Below are 17,645 nucleotides of genomic sequence, written 5' to 3' on the forward strand. Positions count from 1 at the left end.
ACTTATTCTTCCAAGGGAGGAATAGGGGTTGTAGACGCCTTTCCTATCCTTACCCTTAACTATGTTCATTCAGAAACGATCTCCTCTGAACACTTAGTTTTTTTTAAGTCCTATTTTTGTTGTTAATACTCACCTGAGGATATTTTCCCATTGAGTTTTAGAGAGAGAGGAAATGGGGCGGGATGGGAGGATGAGAAACAATGTCAGAGAGACATATCGATTGGTTGCCTCCCACATGCAACCCAACTGGGGCTGGGGATCGAGCCTGCAGCTGAGGTACATGCCCGAGGTACCGTGGGCCGATGTTCTGTCCACTGAGACAAACTGGCTAGGGCTAAAGTGTTATTTTCAGTGAACTTTTAGTTTCCAGATGTGTATACATGCGTTATGTAAATTAGAACTTGGTTCAGAGACTCCAACACAGAATGGAACACAAACCTCTGATTTCAGTGAAATGCTTTAGACTTTATTTTCATCTATTCTGAAGAGATTGGTCTTACCAGGTAAATGGTCAAAAAAGTGTGCAAGGAGGCAATAGGACTATATCTCTCCTATGGATTCTGACGGAGGGGGAACACTGTGTTTTGAGGAGGATTCTGAAGTCATGTCTGGAATTGTTGAAAAGAATGACCTAATATGGGTGGAAGAAATGGTGGTTGGTAGTCAACTCTAGAACATAGCTTTTTTACTTTTATTTTTCCTTCCAAATAGTACTACTCTTAAAATGTATAAGAAGTTGAGTGTTTATTCTTTAAAGGTAGTTTATATCCTAGTTTTCCAGTCTGGGTTAGTTTTTCTATTCTTATTACAGACATTTCTAGGGACTTGCTTCTGGTATTGGCTATGCTTATATTTTGAAAACTTTTGCTTTTGAACTAAATAATGGCTGATAGTAGCATTTTACAGCCTTATCCTATTACCTTTTCATTTTTTTTCCCTTCTGCACTGTTCCATCGGGTATTCTTTGGAAGCAAGACAAGCCTTTGATACCCGTCTCAGGAAGGAGGTGGAATATATACTTTATTGATGGCTGTTCATTTTAGGCTGGTGCCTTGCATGGGGCCAAGAAGCTGTGCCCCAGGGTCTTCTCTATATGGAGAGGAGCAGGGAGGAAAGGTTTTGGACTTTAAATCGTCACTATTATAAGTGTATCACAGGATCATGGTAACAAAGAAAAATTTTATAATGATCATAAAGAGAAGTAAAAGTTCCCAACCCATTCTATCTAGAACACTTTGGTCATATTTCTCAACGATTAAACACTATTAGCCTTTATGATCTTCCAGTAATTTTTCATGATTATGCAAGCAATTGGTGTATGTATTCTCTTCCCTCCTCCCTTTTATGGATAAGTGAATCTATATTATATTTCAGGTCCTCCCCCTCTGGGCACCCCCGCCCCCCCCCCCCCCCCGAAGCAGTTTGCCTGTGTTTCTTTCTTAATATGTCTTTGGCATCTTTCCATATCTGAGCATATAAATCTAACAGAAAGGATTCTGAGTACATGAAATTAGGGATAGAAGCTCCAGCTTGGAGGCCTTGGTGACTGCCTTCATCGTTTGGGTGTGAATTCATTTATTTTTCCTGTCCAGGAAAGTGAAAAAAAAAAAATTCCAAATACAAATGATTGGAATGTTCGTAGCTGCTTTTCAGTCGTTGACTCTGACTGAGTCAGCAATGACAGAAGCCTGGGAGGGGTTAATAGATTATTTTAGGGCACATAAGCAGGAACTGTATTATTTATAAATTGGCAGACAGTGGCTGCTTGTGATTCACTTAAAACCATCAAATTTATAAATTCCTTAGAAATCTTAAAAAACATTCTTATTGATTTTTAAAATCTGAGTTTAAAAATAATTTATGAAGAATTTACAGTTAATTAATGATAGTACTTGGGCTTTATTTGTAACGTTCATAAGAGTAAATGTTGTAGTTATGATTATCTGGTCAGTTTTAAAATTTGGGGGGAGAGATGGTTATTGCTAACATAAACTCTTTTCAGCTGAATATTTTCAAGTGTAACAACTTTGCAAAGGCTTATGATAGTAGCGTGGGCAGCATTTTCTTTAAACAAATTTTGATGTATGACATAAAGGACACATTTTTTAAAGTTCCATTTGTGGGGGGTTTGAAATATTTAGACAAGGTTAAAACTTAACAGCTAAGGTCTAAGCAGTTTGTCAGTCAAATCAAATCTATATTACTGTTTTTAAAAAAATATGTTTTTATTGATTTCAGAGAAGAGGGAGAGGGGGAGAGGGATAGAAACATCACTGATGGACTGCCTCCTGCACGCCACCTACTGGGGATTGAGCCTGAAACCTGGGCAGGGGGCTTGATTGGGAATCAGTTGGTGACCTCCCTGTGCGAGGAAGAACCCTCAAACTGCTGTGCCACTCCGATCGGGTATGATCCTTTGATTAAAGTGAGAAACCTGGGTTTGAATTATAGTCACATTAGTATTTTTAGATTCTCTGGGAGCATATGAATTAGATAATGTTGCCAATTTGAAAACCTCCATGTAGGCAATTAATGTTTGTTTTAAAACGGAGGTAAGAGTCCTGCTAGAGTGGCTCAGTGGTTGAGTGTTGACCTATGAACTAGGAGTTCATGGTTTGCTTCCCAGTAGGGCATGTGCAGGAGGCAGCCCGATCAGTGATTCTCTCTCATCATTGATGTTGCTATCTCTCTTTCCTTTTCCCTTCCACTCTGAAATCAATAAAAAGATAAAACAAAAACAACACAGGTAAGAAACATCGGGATTTCCTCACATTCACTTAGGGCCAGGAAATTACTGTGAAGTGTTGGTTATTGTATTTGGGTACTTTGGTACACTGAGTACTGCATACTCCATAGAGGACAAGAAGGTGACCTATTACGAAAATGTAAGTCTTTTTTTCATTGGTGTGGATATGCTATCATCAACAACTTAGGAATCAAACTACCAATAACATAGTGTTTAAAGATAGTATTCAAATATTGTGAACTTAGCAAACAGACAGAAAGGAGTAGTTCATTACAAAATACTTTATGTATAAGTAAGACCCCCTTGGTGACTGAAAATACATTCTTTAACATTTTTATATTATACATTTTCTAAATACATTTTTAAATTCTACATTTAAAACACATATATTTTTATTGATTTCAGAGAGGGAGAGAGAGAGAGAGAAACACCAATGATGAGAGATAATCATTGATCAGCTGCCTCCCGCATGTCCCCTACTGGGGATCAATCCAACTTGCAACCCGGGCTTGTGCCCTGATGGGGAACGGTGACCTCCTGGTGTATAGGTCAACTCTTAACCACCGAGCCACGCCGCCGGGCTGAATTTCCTACATTTAGGTATTAGATTAACTTTCACAAAGAATGGAAGGACACCAATAAATTTAAAAGTAATTTAATGGAAGTTACTCCAGTTAAAGGTCAATTAGATATTAAAGTGAAAGCTTCTCAAATTCCATAAAGCCTGTGAGCGTTGGATACAGTTCATGCATGGGAATTCAGTCGTTGATCCAAAGGTTATTGTGATGCCCAGCACTGCAGTAGGGGATAATCCAGAAATATAAGAGGTCTTTAGCTGAACCTTCTCGAACTTCTTGAGAGCGAAATAAATAAGAATGGAAACAGTAGAGAAAATTGATATTTTGAGGAAGAAGCTAGCCTTTCTGAGTATGAGCCATAAGATAATTAAAATCACTAGGGTATAATTCTTATTACAGCTGTAGAGTTTATGGCCGGATAAGTGGTCCCTGTTCAACCACAGAGAGTAATTCTGGTAACTGGACAAGTTTGTTTTCCTCAAATGGGTCCCTCTTTCCCAGGAAAGGCGTTGAATAAACATCCTCAAAATCTTAATCATCTTATTCTTTTGTGAAAGCTCTTCTCTCCTTGTCACTGAGTTCATTTCTCATTCTTAGAGTCACATACCAGTCATGCCTCCCTGGGACACACCCTGGTCACTGAACTTGTTCCCTTACAAATTCCTGAACCACCTTCGGGATGGGTTCCTGCAGCTAATGGCTGCTCTTAGTACTACTGGTGTCTGCCCCCGCCCCCGCCCCCCCCCCCCCCCCCCCAAGGAAACTGCAGTTTCAAGGTTGTCAGGTACATTGCTATCTCATGGACAGTTCCATGTCTCACCATAATCCATGAACAGTAATCCAGTAATCTTTCTAGCAGTGGCCACACTGAAAGCTGCTGGTCTAGTTGTGTACTTGCTGCGTCTCCCTGTGGACCATCCGTATCTTGTTCACCGTGTCTCTGGCATCAAACTCCATGCACATTTAATTGGATTAATATTAGCTGATCCAGCACTGCATTTTAACTGAGTGACAGAAGAGACTGAAAGAGGGTGATCTGCATGTAATATTGAGGCTTGGGCCAGTGAGGGGAGGAGCCTGCTCCCCTAGCAGGTGCTGCTCTGAGCAGCCACCACACCTCCCCGCTGTCTTGGCATGTCCCTCTCTACAGCGGGCAGGTGAGGAGGAAGGGGCAGAGGAGCCGCATTAGCAGAGGCTTGAGAACAGAGGAGGAGGTGTCTCCAGGGCAGAGGCCTGGCCCAGCCGAGGTAAGCTGGTCATGTTGGGAGAGAGGCTTAGGCAGAGCTGAAGGGCCAGGTGACGGGAGACCTCTGTGTTCTGCCTGGACCTGTTTGCATTGTGGAGCAAAGGGAGAAATTGGCTTGGGGCATGGCTCGATGAGGTCACCTCAGAGGGAGGATTAGTTTTTAGAATAATTGGAAAGGGTAGAAACTGTAGACAACCAAGAATGGAAGGGTGGTGCTTTAAGCAATGTAGGTATCGGTGGTTGATGACAGACCTCTGGGGCAGTGGACTTGAAGGATTCATACATTGTGAATCGACAAGCCTAGGATAAGAAGGGACGTGCATTAGTACAGAAATGAACAAATAGGTTTTTAGTGCGAAGAGGCTGCTCAGAGTAATATGCTAGGTTGGATACATGTTGTTAAATATGGTAGTGCTTTGCCCAAAATGTGTGCTTCCTCTTCCAGTTCCCTCCCCTTTGTCCCTCGACTTTGCTCAGAATCGTCCTGACTCCCTCAGCCTCTGTCCCACACAGCGTGCGTTGACCACTGTCAGGCACTGACCATACTGAGCTCCTGTTGCCGTGCCTTCTCCTCAGCTGCACGGGGTCTGGACGGTCACTTCCCTCTAGAGCAGGAGGGGGCAAACTTTTTGACTCGAGGGCCACAATGGGTTCTTAAACTGGACCAGAGGGCCGGAACAAAAGCATGGATGGAGTGTTTGTGTGAACTAATATGAATTCAAAGTAAACATCATTACATAAAAGGGTACGGTCTTTTTTTTTTTTAGTTTTACTCATTTCAAACGGCCCGCGGGCCGTAGTTTGCCCACGGCTGCTCTAGTGCCTCCTAATAGCCCAGGGATTCACGTGCTTGTGGGTCATCTTCTTGCAGCTATCTCTGGAGTGTTGAGAGTAGCCCTGTGATTGATTACTACTTAAACTGTTACCATCCAGATAATAGTGAGCCATTGCCCTAAAAGAGGCAGCAAAGTGGTGATGCAGGGGCCCTCTGCTCTCTCCCACTGGCTTTTACTGCACAGCTGGTTGTAGCATTCAACCACTGTATTGTGTTGCCTGAAGATAGTTACATGTATTTTGATTTCTTGATATAGTAAGTAACCCCAGGTGAGATACAGCAGCCTGAGGTCAGTGTGTAAGTACATTAGAGCCTTCGAGGAGGAAATGGTGCCCAGCACTCACCCCATCACCTCTCAGGGTTCCCTACAGAAGTACGGTGCAGTGTTCTCAACTCCATCCCTCAAGATCTTTCAGGGCAGATGGAATGGAATTCATTAGAAGGAAAGTACTGTTTTCACTCTGCTTTACTTGCATGATCTTGCTTGAGAGTGTTGATGTGTGTGTAGGAGAGGAGTATCATTGCATTTTGGGCGGTGCTTGCATTTTTCATTTAGTGAGTGACTGCTAAGTAAGTGCTTTCCCTGGTTGGAGAGGAGGAAGGCACTTTGATGCAAAAAGATTCTTCATTCTCCATGTTTTCCTATCCAGGTACATTTAAGTTGTCTGCATCAGTGAAGATGTGTAATCAGCCTTTGTTTTCCTGTTTGTCGCTGGGGTTTGAGGGGCCTTCTCAGCCTCTGCACTGCTCCTCTCCACAGTTCTCACACCAGCTCAGGAGGTGGGAACTGCATTCTTCCCGCTGTGTTCTGCCGCTTCATGCTGTTACTTTAAGGAATTCCTCTTTTGATAGCACTTTCTAGTTTTTTGTTTTTGTGTTTTGTTTTTTTTCTTTTTAAACTCACTTATAATGTAGGCTCTGGGAGCTGCAGCCTTGGGATGAGTGCTCCTCTCTCTCCCTTTCCTCCCTGTGCTGCCTCCTGTGGGGTCCAGAGGGGAGCAGGGTGTCACTGTGAGCAGTTAGTGTGCATGGTGACAGGGCCAGAAGATGAGCATTTCAAGTGGGGAGTGGGCCACAGGTGTTTGTGGGCTGTGGACCACTTTGACTTCTGTGAGCCTGCCCAAGGCCCAGTTGTAGGTAGCTGGGTAGTTCTGCAAGGGGGTTGGGAGGGTTTAGGACTGTGACCCTGTCCCCAGGATGAAACCCTAGCCCATAAGACAGCTCATGACCCAGGTCAGGACTCATGTCCTGGCTTTGTAAATTCTTTCAATGTCTTTTTGAAGAACCCATTGGCAGACAAATATCCACACACCTTAACTGGGGTAGTGTCTCAGAAAGAAAATATAAAATATTGGAATTACAGATTAGGGGCCTGAATATTCGCATGAATTGCATAGGTCTATTTTGCAGGTGGGAACGGCCATCCTGTGATCATTTCTGCTTGTTTTACAGGTCCGTTTAGAGAGGAGCTCTGGGTTTTTTTCTTGGGTCTTATTCTAGCACAGCAGTTTTCCATACCATCCTGTAGCCACACTCCTGTTCACACCACATTCTGATATTGTGGTTCACACCATCCTGTGGCCACACTTCTGTTCACACCACATTCTGATATTGTGGTTCACACCATCCTGTGGCCACACCCCTGTTCACACCACATCCTGATGCTGTGGGTCACACCAACTTTTGTCCACACTCTGTTCACACCACATTCTGATGCTGTGGTTCCCTGTGACTCAAAAGCCCTCCTCCCTTCCTGCGAATCATTGATCTGCAGTAAGATCAGGGCCCTGAAGATATATCAGGGTGATCAGTAATTGTAGTTTGGGAGAGTTTTGGGGTAGCTGCCCTGTGCAAATATTTCGTGAGTCCATCTAAGTTCAGTGACCGGGCCATTCAGGCTCCACCCATGGCCATTTTTCCTAAACACAGCCTTCCTCTTACCCCATGGGGCTGAGGCCTATTACCACCTGTGTCTGGAAGGAGCTGGCAAAGTGGGCTGGGTGCCTGTACAGCTGATTTCTTAGTGTGCTGCGTGAGGTTGGACCCGTGGACCTCCTGGAAGGAGCTGGGGTGAAGTGTAGTGAAACTGGACCACAGAGTGACCTTTTTTTGGCTCAGTTTCCTAATGTGTCAAGGGGAGGGCTTGAGTCAGAATCCTATGGCTGTCTGGTCCTTTCCTGTCCCAGCTGTGCATCGCTGAGGGTTGGAGGTGGCTACGGGAGGCCTTTGCAATCCCACCACCCCATTTGTCTTCCCTAGAATCTAGGTTATTCAGCTTTTAGGGCTGTTGCAGTGAAATATGCCTGAGAAGCATAATCATGCCCAGCGCCGTGTAAATATTCACACGTTCCGCACACCGCCCCCCTTCCTAAGACAGGAGCCTGTCTGCAGAGGAAGCACCGTGGTCGTTGCCTGGGTTTTTCCTGCAGCGCTTGCCACCGCCAGCTGAACAGACTCCTGGAGTAGTTGCCATGCTGTCACAGGAATGAGCGAGGAACCTGGCACCTCTGGGAGACTCCTGATACGTGACTCCCCTGCCCTTCCCCCTCGGTTCTGAACCTGTTCTGTTAATGATTGCACCTAATTATGTATCTTTGGGCTTTTCACTGTTTACCATTCAAATGCTCCTTAAAGCCGATTGTTTGCTTTTGTGTGCTGTAAATCCTGGCTGCCTTCTGAAGCACAACTTGATGATCGTGTATTATCATCTTGGGTTAAGTGCTGTCTCATTGCTTTGCAGGCTGCCTGCTGTTTCCCGGGGAGATCATGAAACGAGGTCGCCTTCCCAGCAGCAGTGAGGATTCTGACGACAATGGCAGTGAGTCCTGCTTTGTTGTTCTTGGAGCCCACCAGGGTTTGGGGCCGAAACATGATTTTTTAATGTAATGCTTTAAATAGCCGAGGCCCTTGGCCTCCCGGGCAGGTCTCGCCTGTCAGGCAGGTCGTTGAGTGCCAAGGCCTGGCGAAGCACCTTGAATGATACTGCAGGTCTGTAACCACATCTCTCCGGTGAAGTGGCTGCGTGGGCATTCCTCAGGCTTCTGCCTGTTACCCAAGGACGAGGAATCCAGTTCCCAGAGCCACTGGCCTGTGTGTTCCTCCTGAACATCACTTCACAGTTGCTCTTTATAAGAAGGGAGCTTAACCAAAGCCAGTTAATTATTGGCCAGTTCAGCCCGATACAAAGGGAGACTGAGGACTGCCTGGGGGATGTGAAGTGTTCAGGACGGGTCTGCAGTGGTGGCGAGCCGGCGCCCCTCCCTGGCTTTGCCGGTGACTGTATTTCATACGGCTGCTGCCCGCACCGCAGCTCGCTGGCATCCTCATGTTTTCACAGTGCAGCTGAGACCCAGAAGTTAGTTGGCTTCCAGGCAGTCAAAATAAATGTCACACAGCGTCTGTGTATTGAGCAGCTAACAGACTGCTCCGCAGCTCCCCTCAGATACCGAGGGAATTTTGTCCCTAGCACAGTGCCTGAGCTCCAGCCCATTAGCTGGTGTTGTACATTAGAGATGACCCGCGGGGAACCCAGAAAGAATGCTTGCTTTCCTGTGTGAAGGCAGAGATATCGGGCCAGCTCTCCGAGTCAGGTATTTGTAAACTCCAGCTCTGCTAGACGACGTCTTGGGCTGTGGCAGAGGTGTCTCTGGTGCTCTATGCAAACGGTGGATGCAGGCACGGTTCACAGGAGTGGGGGGACAAGGGGACCTGGGGGGTCAAGGGGACCTGGGGAGGAGATGGAGGTTGGGAAGGGAGGAGCCCTGGGGAGGGGAGGGGTCCCCAGGGAGGAGGTGAAGGCTGGGAGGGCAGGAGGCCGGGGGAGGAGATGGAGGTTGAGCAGGTCCTGAACGATGAAATAATTTTTAGGTGAACAGGATCGTTTGGGTTTTCTAGCCTCCCAGTTTTCAGTAGATTGAAAGCTGCAAATTAGAAAGCAGGGCTTTGCTGCCATGGGGGCTACACTGATGGCCACAGGGAACGTGGAGGGAGGGGACCGGGTACGTAAAAGCATCTCAAGCACAAGGGATTCGGTTGGCACCCTGGTCCAGGCGTGGAGCAGTGGGAAGTAGAGTTGGTGGCTGTGGGAGGGGGGTCGGAGTTTGGGGCACGAGTAAGTTAAGCCGTGACCAGATCAGGAAGCAGCTGAGGGATTGGGACTTGGGGGCCGGCTGTGGGGACGCTGCTGTTTGGCACAGGGGGGAGTGAGGGGGAGAGAGAAAGAGGCCAGGAGCGGGGCTCCGGAGAGAGGGTTCTCCTTTTATTTCCGGGAGAGCTCCTGAGGGTCTGAGCCGGGCGCAGGCGCTCAGCCTCCTGTCCGCGCCTTCACGGTGCCGTCTGAGCTTCGCGGCCCTCACTGCCTGTTTAATATCTGCTTGGCGTTTCACTCCTTGAGGCAAAAACATGCGTCGGTAATGTTGTCTGCCCCCTGTGGTGCCTATCAAAGTGTCCTCGGAACGGACAAGAGCTCAGTAAATGCTGTGGAGTACACACTGTAGTCCTGCAGCAATTTTAAAGATCTTGGTTTTTGGTCACAGTTCGTCGGAGGAAGGTTTCCCGAACGGGCTCCGCACTGGCTGTGCCGGGTGGAAGGCCGAGCCCGGCGTCAGTATCCTGGTGGCACTGGCAGCAGGTCCTGCTCACTCTGTCCCCACCACTGCCTCAGCTCCTCCCCGGCAGAGCCCAGCTCACAGAGGTTCTGGAATGTTCCCCCAGAATTAGGCCCTCCCCTCGCTGGGCTCCAGCGGCCCAATTGGATGGAAATGTTCTAATCCAGTGTAACCGAGGAAGTGAATTTTAAAATGTTATTTAATTTCAATTAATTTACATTTAAAAAGCCGCGTGCGACTGGTGATGGCCGTGTTGGACAGTGCAGCTCTGGGCGGCGGGGCCCATCCGCTCTGCAGGAGCCTCAGCTCAGGCCGGGGCGTAAACACACAATGATTTTCTCACGGCTCGGAGGCCAGACATTCAAGATCGCGGTGTTGACAGGTTGACTGTCTCTCTGAGGCCTCTCTCCTTGGCGTGCAGGTGGCTGCCGTCTCGCGTGTCCTCACGTGGCCTTCTGTGCGGGCTCCCTTGCGTCCGTGTGCCCCAGTGTTCTCTTCTTACGAGGACACCAGAGAGCTTGGGCCAGGGTCCACCCGTAGACCTCACTTAACTTAATCCCCCCTTTAAAGGCCCTGTCCCCAGGTACACCCCATTCTGAGGCACTGGGGGCCTGGCTTCCACCTAGGAATGCTGGGGGACACAATTCAGCCCGTAACAGCCATAGAGGACCACATGCTTCACCTAAACATGCACCCCTTCCCACCCTTCCCAAGCTCTGGTTAAAAATGAAGGAGGAGAGCGGCCACAGCCCCCACTAAAAGTGTGTTCATAAAAAGTCACCCTTCTGGTGATGGGCTGTTTTCTTCCTCCTCCTAATGCGCTCATATCCATGTGGGGGGCAGAGGGTTCAGGTCGGTGTTTAGAGGGTCCTGGGGGTTAATTAGAGAGACAGCCAAGCTGTAAACACGGCAACGCCGCTCCATCCAAGAGTAGGGCTGGGCAGGACGAGACGTGGACAGGCCATCTTTGTCAGGCAGCTGGTTTGGTGTAGAGGAGGCATTGATGCCTCATAGCCGTGCTGTCCATCCAGGCCTAGTGTTGGGCAGTTATGGTGCCTGGTGGTAGTGGTGAGCACCCTGGCACGCCCAGCCTTAGAAAACATGCACATCACCCACGGAACCACCCCTCTCCACCTTCCCTGAGGGCAGCTCCTTCGAGGCCCATAGGCACTGGAGCCACCCGTCCTTTTGTGAAGTGAGGTGCCTTCTGCCGCTGCAGTCAGGTCCCCAGGCCCGAGCCGGCCCTCAGCGGATCTGGGCACTTGGAAAGCCCTGCTTGCAAGAAGGGCTGGGTCTGCAGTGGCCGCTCTCCAGCCTGCAGCCCTGACGGGATTCTGGCAGCAGCTCCAAGCCAGTGCAGAGCGTGTCCAAGTGGAGGAGAGGGAGCTGCTGACGTCAGCGTGGGGCCGCAGCACCAGCCGCAGCCACGCCTCGCCGCTGGCCTGGGGCTGGAGCCCGGTCAGGGAGCAGCAGTGTGGTATTTACCATGGGGAGAGGACGGGCATTTTCTGTGCCAGTGCGGGCCTTCCTCCAGCTGCCGGAGCCTCTCCAGGTGCCCCGGGGGGCCAGCCCTACTCTTGGATGGAGCAGCGTTGCAGTGTTTTCAGGCTGCGCCTGTAATTGCTGGGCTCCTGGGACGGGGTGGCCCTGCCAGCCTCTGAAGTTGCACACGGTGCCAAGGGGTGGCAGGAAAACAGGCCCTTCATTTCCTGCTTCCCTGCTGAGGATCCTCAGCCCTTAGGGGTTTCTGCAAATGTGCGAGTGGGGTCCATCAGCTATTTCCAGCATTTCCAGACCCTAAAGGAGGTCTCATTTCACCGGTAATAAAGCTGCAGAGGCTCATTGAGACATCGTGTTCTTTCTTTGGCAGGAATCATGTGTTGCTGGTTATCTCAGGCCAGTTAACAGCTCTGATCAGCATCCTTATATATATTTTTTTCATGTAAAAGTAAGATGAGAATTAAATAGTAGAACAGAAAGAAGACTGTTCATTTGGCCAGTTTTTTAAACACGTGGGGGCTTTGGCCAGGAGAAGGGAGCCAAGTGTAAGTGGTGTTTTTGGTGTTTTGGTTGTTTTAAAATGTGCCTCTCTCTCAAAAACTCAGAGGGAAGTTAAATTGGTTCTTTTATTTTCCACAAAGAGAGCAGAGGTGTGCTGATAGGTCAGAGTTTTTCCTAAAATTGTGAAGCAAGGCTTCCTTTTTCGGTCTGATGTCCTCCGTTTCCGGTCTGGGTCCAACTCCCTGTGGAAAGCCGGTGTGGCCGGGACCCAGGGTCCACACCTGTGCCGCTGGGACACACTCCTGTCAAGGGCAGTTCTGCAGCTGAGCTCGGCTCTACCTCCTGTCCCACGAATGGGCAGGAAAGATTGCTGAGTCAGATTCACACCAACTACAGTTGCAGCTGGTAATGCAGGCCGACGCCTGGCAAGCATGAAGTTATGTGGGGGCTGTTTTTCTGGGCTGTCCAGCTTACCGGCAGCAGTGAAGGCACCATCCTTTTTAGCGGATGAAACAGACTCTCCGTATCACTGCATTTGATGGATTCCCATCCAGTTTTTGGTAACTTGTCTTCCTTTTCTGTTTGGCTGGCTGTGCTTGGTCACCTCCACACACGTCTTCGGTGGTTTCTGTGCTCTGTCTCTGTTCTCCTGTTTGTACCTTTAATTTGCTCCTTTTCCACAGGAGTTGCATCAGGTGACACACCCAGGAGTTGCATAGGAATCACTGAAATGGGAACTTTGGCTTGAGTACTACAGAATGTACACCGTACCCGTGTCTCCTCAAGGCCCACAGGTGGCTTTGCCCCTTTTCAGACCCAACTGGTGGCTTGGCTTTGACATTGATGAAAAGGTTAACAGCTTGGGCTCGAGGAGCCACTGGCACAAAGGATCCTGGGCATGGACTAACCTCTGTGGCCCTGGGACTTGGACCTCAGCAGGAGGGCTAGGGGCTGGGAATCAAATGCATGTGCCAGTTGGTTGAAGAACCCAGTGCACTAAGTATGTCGGAACGTGCCTGGGCCAGTTCTTTGAATGTATGTGTTATGCTTCTGTATTTTGGAAGTTGGCAGTGATTTGGACCATGGAGCTGAGCTCTGCTGGGGAGGAAGAGCTGGGGTAGGCATAGGGTCAGCCCCAGATAGAAACGGCAGCTGTATCCAAGGCTTGATTCCTATCATCCTGTTACAGTGAATAGCCAGTGACTACATTAACTCAGCTAACTTTCCGATAGGAATTTCCATGGCTCTGCTTGACTTGCACAGGGCTAGGCTAGCCGTCCCGGGAGTAACGCTCGGGCCCTCTCAGGTCTGCGCTGGCAGTTGATGCTGGCCGGCCACTGGACGTCATGCTGGCCAGCCCTAAGCATCTTACCTGGTTAAGCCGGTTTAACAGGACGGGAGCCACCAGCATGTTGTTTTCTAGTGCCAGACGCAGGGTCTGAGACACAGGAGGCGCACCACTAGGTCTGTGGCCAGGTTCTTCTGTCATTTGCATTTTGTGGTGTGAACACCCGGGCCACCGTTCATTCTAATTTCTGAGCCTTGCATGCACTGCACAACCTGGGAGGCTTAACACACATGAGCTACTACGCGTGAAAGTCATGTGCAACACGCACTGGATTTACTCTTGAGGCTTTTCCTTAATTTAGATCTGGGGCAACTCAGTGTGGCTATTTTTAATATTTCAAAGGGAGCACGTTTGCACTATCAGAAAGACCCGTGCCCACAGTATTGCCACCTGCGAGCCTTTGTAACTTTAATGGAAGGTGGGGATATTAAAACAAAAGAAGACATTTTTTCATTCATTCTTTACAGTATTTAATATGCAATATTGTTACTCTAACAGCATAAGAATTTCTGAAGTTGCTTATATTTGTCACGGAGTGGACTTAACTTCAGACACTCTCTTGTGTGTGGTCAATAAAATAGTCACAGACATCATTACCAGATTAGAGTTCCCAGCTCCTCTCCTGAAAACAGAAAGAAAACAAAACAAAATGTTGCCTAACCGGTTTGGCTCAGTGGATAGAGCGTCGGCCTGCAGACTGAAAGGTCCCAGGTTCAATTCCGGTCAAGGGCATGTACCTTGGTTGCGGGCATATTCCCAGTGGGGAGTGTGCAGGAGGCAGCTGATCGATGTTTCTCTCTCATTGATGTTTCTGACTCTCTATCCCTCTCCCTTCTTCTCTGTAAAAAAATCAATAAAATATATTTAAAAACAAAAACAAAACAAAAACAGAACAAAATGTTACTCGTCACATTCTTAGTGTAGTCTGCCATTAAACGTTAGCACTCAGAACAACGCAGAACGCAGCCCCACCCAGCGCGGCCTCGGCACACGGCTCTGAGGACTGGCCAGTGGCAGGTGTTTGCCGAGATAAGTCTGTCTCCCCGTCCTTTCAGGGTTTGAAATGCTCTCATTTCTGGTTTCATAATTCTTTCCCACCCAGCATCACCTAGCTTTTTTTCAGTTACAAAGGGATGCAAATTATTTTTGTTTGGACCATATTCTGGGAGCTTCTTGACCATCTGAGAACCGTCCGGAGAGGCCTGGCTGAGGCGGGAGGACTGGGCAGGGACGGCAGGACACTTGCTGGAGTCTCCGCTGTGGACTTCCCGGGAACCTGTGGATGTCGCCGCATTCTGATCCGGAGGCCGTGGCCCCACCAGGCTGCCTTTACATGTACCATTGCTTTATTTTCCTGGAGCTCAAACCTCACTTCGATAGGCAAAACGGGAGCGTGTTCTCTGTGCCTGCTGCCTCCAGTTCTGAAGTGACAGGGATGGTTCTCGCCGAGTATGACAGTCCTGAACAGCGACACCACATTCTTGTCCACTTTTAAAAACATTCATTGAGGATCTGCTGTGTCAAGGAGATCAGGAGGAAGAGACCACCCGCAACAGAGACCTGCAGCTGGACCCGCCACTGACGTGGGAGGGTCTGCTGGTCCCGTCCCACATTCCCATCTGGATGGGCTGCAAAGTCTCGTCTTTACGCGAGCCACCTGTGCCAAGTAAAACGGAGCATTTTCTTTTTCTTTGTTGTTAGTGGATGATAGAAAACCATCAGGTATCTCCTGCCCACCTTAAATATGGATACTCTGATAAGTTATTGCATGTTTACAGCCGTAAAACTCAAGGAAATCCTTCCCTCCCACCTTTCCCCTCATCAGAGCATCCACTTTCTGTCGCTGGAGACTCGTGTATATTTTTCAGAGTTTTCTGTAAGTGGAATAATATGCTACAGACTGTCTGGTTTCCTTCACTCGCAGTAGTTATTCCAGCATCGTCCAACACGGCCTGCCTCAGAAGCGCCGTTCTTGGTGCAGGGTAGGGTTCCACTGATTGGATATACCACCGTTTGTGAATCCATGCCGTCTGTTGGCGCATGTGTGGGTAGTTTCTGGGTTTTGGCCTTTATAATTAGGCTAAGAACATTTCTCACATCAGTGATAATTGAAACACCCCCCGCCTCACTTTCTATAAAGTGGGTTTAATAGGATTAACTTTTACTTCTCTCCCGTCCTATGCATCGTGCCCATTGAAAGGAAGAGGAATGGACCGTTGCTGGGTGGACCAGTGTTTCTCTCGGGTGGTATTACTATCAGGTGCCCGATCTGCAGCGCCTTCGGTTCTCTGTTGTAAAAAGTAAGTGTGGTGCAGACACCCACTTCTCAAGGATAGAGAAGCAGCAGTTTCTGTGTGGCTGTCACTGCTTTGGTTGTTCCATGCCAGCAAAGCTGCAGGCTCCTGGCGGCCCCGGAAACGACGCTGGAGGGATGCTGACAGATGCCCAAGAAAAGGCAACAGGTCCCCAACCCACCAATGACAGGAGTGTGGTTTCTGCTTAGCTCTGAAAGGACTCGCCTCCCTCCGCCCCATGTGAGGTTTACAGTATAGCAATGGGATGAATGGTCCTTGTTAAATTTCTGGGTTTGTTCCTTTCATTATATTCCTTCCATAGTCACCAGAGGGAAGAATCATGCCTTCCTGCCCTAATAACCCTCCCTTCCCCTCCTGAGATCCCCGGGCCCTGAGCCGGCCGAGGGGGCCTGCAGGACCCCAGGGTGAGAGAGGCCTCCTAAAGGCACGAGCCCCCCAGCACCTTCCTCTCCAGGTTCCTGCCTTGGCTTCTGTCTTTGCTTTTTCCAGTGATGAACAGGATTTGGAACCTCTGTAAGTTGGGTTCATCCCAGTGACCCAGAATATTGGGCGTGAAACGGTCTAGTTCACATTCCCTATTTCTTAAAAAAGCATTTTCTAGACGCTTTCCTGAGTGCGGCTACAGGGGCCACCTGTAGGAGGAGGTCTGATTCTGCTGTCCTAACAGTCGCCCCACTTGCAGGCCTCAGAACTGGTGAGTGTGGGTTGTGCCAGAGGGAAGGTTGGCTATAGATCCCCTTCAGTCTCCGTCATCGCAAATCCGATGATAGGCTTACGTGCAGATTCTATCTCTTAGTGTCCCCAAGGTCTCATGTGTACTTTGGTTCTGTCCCTTATCTCTGGAATCTGTAGAAATAAGAGCTTCCAGTTTGAGTGACAGTAGGATGGCAGTTCGCTCCGGTTTTGGCTTTGAAGGCGGGGGCGGGGGGGTGTTAATTTGTGGGAAATGCTAGGTATGTGTTCAGGGTGGAGGATGAGACATATTGCAGGTGGGGCATCCACAAACAGGAGGCCGCAGCCAGTGTCTACACAACACATGATGGGCAGTGGTGTGAGTGGGGGCCGACCAGGAGTCTGGGGCGATGGGCAGTGAGTCAATACAATTTTGCCATTTATTGGACCTGTCCTGAGTGAGGAGGGCCTAGGGCAGCGGTTCTCAACCTGTGGGTCGCGACCCCTTTGGCAGTCGAACGACCCTTTCACAGGGGTCGCCTAAGACCATCCTGCATATCAGATATTTACATTACGTTTCATAACAGTAACAACATTACAGTTCTGAAGTAGCAACGAAAATAATTTTATGGTTGGGTCACAACATGAGGAACTGTATTTAAAGGGCCAGAAGGTTGAGAACCACTGGTCTAGGGTGACTTAGATTTCTGACTTCAAGTAGAAACGTGATGCTCACCAGGCTAAGAATAGACGGGGGAGGACAGGTTTGGGTCAAAGGTTGGGCCCAGTTTTGTAGCGCTGTGGTGACAGCTCTGGGGCGATGTCTTCATTTGAGGTGAACATGCACCTGGAGCCGGGGCAGGAGGAGAGTGAGGTGCAGGTCTGACCATCTCCTGCTCGAGCCGGGCAGGGCCTGGGCCTGGGCGAGCGGAGAAGCACAGAGAGGGGCACCAGGAGTTTTGAGGTTGGCCTTAGGATTTAGCATAAAGATCTTAATCTTCGCATTAAGAAAGTTTCCTAAAAACTCAGTGAGATGTTTTCCAGTGTGTATTTAGCATCGGGAGACTTTGACCGTCTTAACTTCAGACGTGCAGGCTTCTGGCCCAGAGCCTGTGTCCTCCTGTGTGCTGTGCTGGGGGTCCCATGAGGCCCGCCCGGGTGAGCGTTAGGAGGGGCTCTGAGTGTCCAGTGCTCTGGCCCAGCGTCATGGCTGTCTCATGCGGGGTGTGGAAGTGAGCCTTGCTGAGTTTGGCTAAAGAAAACTGAGCACTCAGTGATTTCTGCACTTTTAATTGTT

The 17,645-nt window shown here is 48.9% G+C and overlaps 1 protein-coding gene across 7 annotated transcripts in view; it reads left to right on the forward strand.

The window, feature by feature from the left end:
• JADE1 (jade family PHD finger 1) overlaps positions 1–17,645 on the forward strand; it is a 53,609-nt gene that overhangs the window by 8,635 nt on the left and 27,329 nt on the right. For 6 of the 7 annotated variants that reach the window (XM_036312261.1, XR_004968112.1, XM_036312262.1 and 3 more), the window contains one exon: positions 8,146–8,223. In XM_036312261.1, coding sequence (XP_036168154.1) covers positions 8,172–8,223 — 52 coding nt within the window. In that variant the 5' untranslated portion in view covers positions 8,146–8,171. Of the gene's footprint in view, positions 1–8,145; positions 8,224–16,267; positions 16,371–17,645 lie in introns of those variants that run through there. The other variant, XM_036312260.1, reaches the window with a different exon arrangement.

Source organism: Myotis myotis, unplaced genomic scaffold, assembly GCF_014108235.1.
Source record: "Myotis myotis isolate mMyoMyo1 unplaced genomic scaffold, mMyoMyo1.p scaffold_m19_p_6, whole genome shotgun sequence".
In the NCBI taxonomy this organism is placed as follows: domain Eukaryota; kingdom Metazoa; phylum Chordata; class Mammalia; order Chiroptera; family Vespertilionidae; genus Myotis; species Myotis myotis.